At 42.2% G+C, this 7849-nt stretch overlaps 4 protein-coding genes across 4 annotated transcripts; 2 read left to right on the top strand and 2 right to left on the bottom strand.

Moving 5' to 3' along the window:
• Positions 1-178: 178 nt before the first annotated feature.
• PAAG_08011 (hypothetical protein) lies at positions 179-502 on the bottom strand (the record flags this gene model as incomplete). Its single annotated transcript, XM_002790079.2, has 2 exons — positions 179-344; positions 465-502. 2 exons carry the CDS (start codon positions 500-502, stop codon positions 179-181), a joined length of 204 nt encoding a protein of 67 aa, XP_002790125.1.
• Positions 503-1378: 876 nt separating this feature from the next.
• On the bottom strand, positions 1379-2769 carry PAAG_08010 (mitochondrial carrier protein; the record flags this gene model as incomplete). The annotated part of the gene is made up of 7 exons (XM_002790078.1): positions 1379-1714; positions 1798-1975; positions 2070-2203; positions 2270-2383; positions 2460-2501; positions 2568-2605; positions 2679-2769. 7 exons carry the CDS (start codon positions 2767-2769, stop codon positions 1379-1381), a joined length of 933 nt encoding a protein of 310 aa, XP_002790124.1.
• A 2882-nt stretch (positions 2770-5651) lies between these two features.
• On the top strand, positions 5652-5867 carry PAAG_08009 (hypothetical protein; the record flags this gene model as incomplete). The annotated part of the gene is made up of 1 exon (XM_002790077.2): positions 5652-5867. One exon carries the CDS (start codon positions 5652-5654, stop codon positions 5865-5867), a length of 216 nt encoding a protein of 71 aa, XP_002790123.2.
• A 498-nt stretch (positions 5868-6365) lies between these two features.
• PAAG_12486 (hypothetical protein) lies at positions 6366-7703 on the top strand (the record flags this gene model as incomplete). Its single annotated transcript, XM_015847966.1, has 2 exons — positions 6366-6401; positions 6483-7703. The coding sequence occupies 2 exons, from the start codon at positions 6366-6368 to the stop codon at positions 7701-7703; spliced, it is 1257 nt and encodes a 418-aa protein (XP_015702433.1).
• Positions 7704-7849: the final 146 nt, after the last annotated feature.

Below are 7849 nucleotides of genomic sequence, written 5' to 3'. Positions count from 1 at the left end.
TGATCCGTGGAGCTAGCTTCTGAAATATCCGGTCTCGTGGGTGCGGAGATTCCACAGTCCTCCGCAATCTAACGATTTTGACATGAGAGCAGTTTACTTTTCGCTCTTCATTCGCTATAAGTTCCCAAGTTCCCAAATCCCCAAATTCCCAAATATCCACACAAACCCCCCCCCAAATCTACTCCGACCACCCACCCCACCACCTCTTCACCCTCGTTGTGCCAAGGTTAAACAGATAGCGCGCATCGGCCGGCTGGTCAGGGTGTTTCTCTTTATGTTCGCGGCGGATGCGCACGAAGGCTGCTGAGGTGCCGATAAAGACTGCAAAGAGGGGGTCGGCGATTCTATGCGTGATTGTGTTAAAAAAAATGGGAATGCAATACTACTTGGGTCGGGTGGGAAGGTTGCCGGGGGGAAAAGATTTTTGAGCTGGATTGTTTGATTGATTGGATTGATTTACTCACTTTGAAATGAGGTGTGGGTAGACAACCGCGGCAGCCATGATGAGGATATTCCTTTATTTTATTTACTCCCTTCATGTATTATTGATGTAATACAACGGGCAGCTGGATGTATGTTAAGGCTCTTTGAACGGAGATCGGGAGTCGTCGGTTGGGTTTGGAGGTTACTGTTGTTGATGTTGATTGGACGGAGCCCTGGGCGGAAACGTTTGGCAATATTCAAAGGGCGTTTTGCTTTGCACAGCGCAGGGCAAGAGATATTTATATCTGATAATCTTCCAGGGATCTATCCAGATATCCCCAGATAATGAGAGCCGGATGGACCGGGCATATGGTAGTCATTTTTTTCGCTGAGCAGATTTCTGTCTGTATAAGTGCTGAGACGACAGCAGACGCTTAATCTCTTGGGTAGTGATATATTAATGGTGGCCTGAGAATCGGCAGCATAGTATGTGGGGGCACATTGGATAGACATTGCAAGGGATTTCGACATGCTGCCAATCAACCCCATGGACCGATGAATGGAAATTCAGGGATATGAGGAGTCAGCCCCCACTCAAGATGAAATTGAAATTGGTCAATCCACAGTGCAAGGAAATCATATATCCATTTAAACGCCTATATCGCAATCCGTCCTGTCCTGTATAGAAAGGTCATTGACTATAGAGGAATGAGCAGAAATTGAAGTAAAAAGCCGAAGAGGAGGGTGAAACCGTATATTACAATCGCTCGTTAAATAGAGACCCCAAGCATAAACTGACTTCATATAAAAATAAACGAAAAGAAGTATGCAGTAGGAAAACAAATGCCGAAACCGAACATGTCGTGAAGTCGCGCACGATACAAAAATAGTAAAAATAAAATGAAACAAAATCAGGAGCAAAAGAAATTTAGTTCTATTAATTCGCTCCCGGACCTTACACAACCTTCCCAAACGCCGGAATCAACGTTTGCGCAAGCCAGAAGCTAAAGACAAGCTTTGGCCCCGTCATGAGGAGCTTAGGCATCAATCCCTTGAAGAAACTAGTCAGGCCCTCATTCTTGATCATGCTGTTTACGATACGGAAGCCAGACTCTGGATTCTCGAAGTTTCGGTTCTGAATCCGTGTCTTAATGACATCCAGTGGAGCGGAGACGATAAGTGAGGCGCTCGCGCCAGCAATCGATGCTATAAAGTTCTGAAGCCACGTGGCGGAGTTGTAATCTTTTAGGCCGAAAAAGTATTCTTTGGTAAAAGCGGAGCCGCCGAAGAGCTATATGAAATGTGCGTTGTTAGATCCAATTTTGGGGGTTGAGGGGGGTATCACATGCGTGGATTGAGGTAAGTTTGACATACTGCAAAGGAACCTGGGGCATTTCGCGCTGCGGTCCACCCTGCGCCGCGGTAAAGACCCATGCCCTCGTCTTTGATAATCTTGAAGAGACCACGGCCCCGGAATGCTTCGGGGTTGGTCTGACGCTTGATCTTGAGGACGTCAAGAGGGAGAAGGATTATCTCTCCAATACCGATCAAACTAAAATCAAAAGGGGGAAAACAATAGTTTAGTTGGTGATCCTTGTTCTCTTTCTTTCATGAATCGACGTTGGTCTTGAATTCAATCCCCTTACCTTCCAGCTGTGGCATGCATGATTGCCTTTCCCGTGCCCTTGCCAAATGCATTGTCGAATGAAGAGCCATGGTGCTTCTCCAGATAATCCCGGACAAATGGCTGTCCACCATACTTGTATATCCGTTGCAAGACCTAAAAACGACGGATTCATTAATGCGCAATACGAAAACCAGAGGGGATATCACCAGAAAGGCAAACCTTGTATCCAGCTGCATATCCTAGACCAGGGAAAAGAGAGGTAAATTTCGACGCGACGGAGGCAGAGGCAAAGTCTTTGAAAATGACTGTGCTCAATTGCGAAACATTGGTGATCTTTGAAACATGTAAGTTACATTGAACAAATCAACGAAGGGCATCCCCCATCCGCATCCGCGTCCGATCAACTGACCTTTCCATGATGACTCATTAAACGTTTTGAGGTGGTATCAACCTAGTGAAGGCGGCCTTAGTTTGGGGGTTGGTTAGAAGTAGTTGAAAGGTGTGCTAAGGACCATACGGGATGGAAGATAAGAAGTTCAGCAATGCCAGAGCATCCTATAGAGCCGTGTTAGAAAATCGGCTATTATTTTCTATTCTCTCCGAGAAACGGGTGAAAATGCCAACGTACCCGATCCGAGAAGTCGAGCAATCCCCGACTCTCTCTTCACATCCTTTGCGGCAGAACCTGCGCCAGGAGCGACAAGAGCAGGAGGAGACATGATATGATATTCGCAAATTGGTGAAGCTGGCCGCAGAACGAAAGGACGGGATTTGAGAGAAGTGAAAAAGAAGCACGCAGCAGGGGAATGAAGCGAAATCAACAGAGAGAGAAGAAACAGAGAAGAAACAGTGCCAATGAATACGGGGATGTCGTTTATTTACACATGTCTCCCAAGCTCCAAAAATTTTTTTACTGTTTTTTTTTAATTTGTTGGTTTGGCGGAAGTCAAAGAGCGCTAGGCTGCATCCGGACTAGAGCACGGGCGGGCGGGCGGTAGTTGGCTATTACATAATCCACTCCTAGTTAACTAGTTAACTAATGTAATCCACCCCTGAGCGAACCACACCCCCGACTGAACCACCAAAATCATCGTATTTCAACTAGCTAGAATTTAACCTGAAATATTCATATCAACAATGCCTTATTAAATTAAATTAATTTACACTAGAATTGGGCCATCTTGTTCTCTTATGATTAGGCAAATTGCAATTGCTGCACTGTTGTGAAACTCTTGAGCATGATTGAAATTCTGCAGATGAAGACATAGAGAATTAAATGACTAATTGTTCAATGAGTGCAGCAGTTAAAATAGCAAGCTGAGTAGCTTCCTGTTTGATTAAATCTCCTTCTCGTTGAATTCTTCAGACAAATTTCTTGCATTTTTGCTTCTTTTTCTCATTTGCATTGAATATATTCTAATATTACTTTTTTATAATAGTGATATTGACTATCTCATATTCATAGATCTTGATAATTTGATCAAGGTCTTCTACTAAACCTTGAAACTGCTAACTTTTCATAAAACTTTTAATCTTCTTGACCTGCTGCTTTAATTTTCACAGATTACTAGATGTTTGAAGCATTAAGAATAAGATTGAATTGCTTAATCTGCTGATCAAGAGAGTAGAAATTCAGAATTGAATATTTAACTATTGAATAACTTGATCTGGTTCAAATGATACTATATCAGTAGCTCTGAAGCTGCTTTAAATATTTTGAGCTTTAAAAGCTTGTATATATGCTACAAAGTAGGCATTTATAAAGTCTGTCTTCTTAATGATATTGAATTTAAGCTGCATTTACTGTTCAACAAGGCTATTGTATATGTGTTTTAAAAGTGCAAAAACACTCATATCTAGTGACTGCAAGAGATGTAAAAAAATGTGCTAGCATGCATAGAAGAATAATTTTATTCTTCTTGTAGATATACTTAAATTTTGAGATAAAATGACTATCATACTTATTCAGAATAAGAAGAAGATAAGTGTCAATTCTGTGTGAATTTGCAGTAGAAATAAATAATCTAGTAAGTCATTTAACTTTTATTTTATCTGTAGTTCAGTTATTAGAGCTAACATCAAGTCTTCAGTCATTTAAAAGCTTATCAAATCAGCTTTTCTATAGCTTCTGATCCTTAAGAATTATATATGAAGATAAAACTAAGTTTGATATGTTGACTGCTTTAATCATAGTTATTCATTTCTGATTTTTAAGCTGTAGAAGCTTTGCTCAGTCATAGCACTCACTACTAGTAATAATCTTAGTAGTGGCATAGATCCCTATTGCAAACTCAGTCTCATTAAAGTTATATATATCTTCAAATATAATCTTATATTTAGCAATTATATTCTTTAAGATCTTAAACCAAGTCTGAATAACTTTTATATTCTTATATTTAGCTTACTCATAATTATAATATCTGAAATAGTAGCAATGAAGCTCTGTAGAATATTTAATTAGCTTGCAGATTCAATTCTTGCTAACTTAGAGAACAGAGATTGAAATAAAGATTGAATACTAAAGTTTAAAAAGATAATTGATCATATTCTCAACAAATACTAACTAAAAGAGTATTCTTTATTTTGTCAGATTTAAAATTTACTGAACTAGTTGATTCTCTTCAGACTCAGTTAATTTGATTGAATTTGCATGTAGATTCATATGTGCAGGTCAGTCATTAAGTCTATAATGTAAAATAGTATATAGAACCTTATAAAAACATGTAGCTTCACAAATTAAGATAATTTCATTATTTTTTAAAGGTTTTATCATGAGTTCAATTCTTTTCTCTATTTCTATAGAGTTTCTGACATTTTTATTGCGAATTGGTGGCATTCTCACACATTGAAGTGGGTGAGTTATAAAGTTGAAGCTTTTTTGGATTTGATGGTTCGCTCAGGGGTGTGGTTCACTCAGGGGTGGATTACATTAATTAAACTCAGTAACTAGTAGCATATTAAGTGTGGTTATTTCTCTGTGCTCACTGCAGCTCTGTGAAGCTTGCTTCTTTGACTGACTGCAGCTCACCTGGTTCAACCCTTCTTGTACACGCTTTGTTTATTTAGTTTATTTAACTAGAGGCTATGCAGTGGAGGAATTTCCAACATTGCTTGGGATGCGAGAGTTGTCCACTTTCTACAGAGTGGATATGGATCCATCGTCAGAATATATCACAATATGCGCCTTCATGACAACTTTATGAAGACAATAACCGAGCCGTGGGGTTTGGCAGTGCGGTTGCTCTCGAGCAGATAACTACCTCCCTACCTCTGTGACTTGCTTGACGCCCTGCTTAGGGTTTATGATGATCCAGCACCTTTGAAGAGTCCCTTGAAACAGGGCATATTTCCATTTTCGTGAATTAATTCAGGGATTCTATATCGATTTCTGATATTACTATTTTACTTTGTATTTTCTTCCTTTGATGCAAGTCTCCTAATTTTCCTTCGTCTTCAAGGGAATGGTAATGGGTCGGATTTGATGTAGCTTGACATGACGATTCCACGCATTCCATACTAAGATACTCCCTCCTTTTACAGCCATTGTAGCCACCTTCAATTGTCAAAGTGTAGCAGCCATAGCAGCCCTGTATCAGCCATAATGCATTTGCTACGTCTTACCTCCATGTCCCTGCAAGCCCTCATCATCACAGGCCAACCCACAGACACATCCAACACCGAAAATACAGGAACTCTCGAGGAATTAATGCTCTCCCATGGCACGGTCACCAACACGCTAGAAAGCAATGATCAGCGACGGGCAGCTGAGGACTTTAACAATAATCCCATCGTGGCATGTTTTGGTCCAGTTAACTAGGAGTGCATTCATTTATGGAGTTTTGCATACCATCTTTAAATTCTGATGTATTCAAATATTACCCGTATCTAGTTATCCCTTTTTTTTTTTTTTTTTTTTTTCTTTTCTTTCAACAGGAATTTCTCAAGAAGTTACATACTCTCTTCTTGTTCTTCAAACAATACGATTTCATGCTCCACTTTCAAATATGCTTCGCTTATCAACTTTCAGCCACTGAAAAAGATGTATCACGTGATGTCATAATGACCTCATCGTTGCATCTACAGAACGCTACAACAACCTCACTTGATGAGAAAATCAGATAACACGCCTAATGAACCATACCACAAAATTTATTCCTTTTTCGCGATATACGATTACTCGCACTATTTGGAATTCTTCCCTTCAATGGGAATTGAAAACTCACCTCAGGAGGGAGAAAGTGAAGAAAGAGATGAACATTACTGAAAGAAGGTAAACAAAAGAAAGAAGAAAAAAGTAAAATAAAATAAAATAAAAATGCTCTCCTCGCTCCCTCAATTAGAACCTCGTGATGTAAGAACCCTTCAATAAATTACATCCTCCTTCAATTAACCAGTGTCCCAAATATTCTAATAAAGTTTAATCATCACCCAGTCCCACGCCCTCTGGTATACCCCATCCCAACCGAACCGAACCACCAACAATTCCAGCAACCAGCAACATGGCTCCCAAAGCCGGCGCCGACAGGCTCAGCAGCAACCCGCACGGTCCGGTGGATCTGCAATGGCCGCAGCAGCAGCCGCTTCACAATCATCAGATTCCCTAGCCACATTACTCCTGGAAGAACACGCGCTGCGCATTCGCAAACAGAACATTGCTGCCTTTGGGTTTTCGTGGATTAAGCCGGCGGGCTGCTCGAAGACGATGCTGGGGGTGCGGGAGGAGGAGGCGGAGAGGGAGGAAGGGGCTGCTGCGGCAGAGGGGTTGGGTGGGGAGTTGGGTTTGGAGTTTGGGGGGGATGGAAGGGGGATGGGGACTGTTGAAGGGACGATGACGGGTGATGGGATGGGGACGGGAATGGGGTTGGGTGGGGAGCTGTTGGGGAGGGATTTGGATGATGATATTCCCGATGCGGATGGGAGTGGGGGTTTGGGGGGGTTGATGGAGGAGGGGGAGGAGGGGTTGGAGGATGATGAGGATGGGGGGTTGATGGAGAGAGATTTGGATGATGATGTGCCGGATGGGTTTGGGATGGGTGATGGTGACGACGAGAGCGATGGTGATGAGGACGAGGATGAGGAAGATGATGAAGAAGACTTTTTCGACAGCCAGCCTGAGCCTGAGCCTGATCTTGACGAGGATATGCCCTCTGCCCCTATGTCTGCGGCGGGATCGGGAGAGGGCCCAAGTGTGATGGAGCGCGATCTCGACGCGGACATCCCTAGCGTAGGGGGGGATGGCATCAGCCAGCACCAGGAGTGGGAGCACACTGATACTGATGGGGACGTAGGAGAAGAAGAAGAAGAAGAAGAAGAAGATGATGATGATGATGATGACGAGGATGATAGCGACGAGGCAGAGGCATACGTCGACGCAGATATGGAAATAGTAGATAATACCCACGCTTACCCCGCGCACAATTTCCACTCAAGCAGTTCCGCCATTGCTCAACCCTTACCGCGTCTCCAGCCGCAGTCCCCCGTGCACCTGGATACTGATGCTGGAAGCTCTTTTTTGCGATTACGGGGCCGGGGCGAAGATGGGAGTCCGGTTGGCTCTGTTACAACGGAAAACATGAACTTGCGCAATCAGCGGAGGCGACCGAGAAGGCGGTCTGCGATGGCTGCTTCTTCTGAGAATAATCTTGATTTGTAGATTTCACTCTACGTCTCCACCCCTGGAATTTTTCCTTTCCTTTCCTTTTTTTTCTTTTCTTTCTTTTCTTTTCTTTTTCTTTTTCTTTTTCTTTCTTTCTTTCTTTCTTTCTTTCTTTCTTTCTTTTTTTTTTTTTTTTTTTTTTT

This window comes from Paracoccidioides lutzii (assembly GCF_000150705.2).
Source record: "Paracoccidioides lutzii Pb01 unplaced genomic scaffold supercont2.28, whole genome shotgun sequence".
Classification (NCBI taxonomy): Eukaryota; Fungi; Ascomycota; class Eurotiomycetes; order Onygenales; family Ajellomycetaceae; genus Paracoccidioides; species Paracoccidioides lutzii.
Note: the sequence above shows the minus strand (reverse complement) of the source record. Positions and strands in the feature narration are given on the sequence as shown.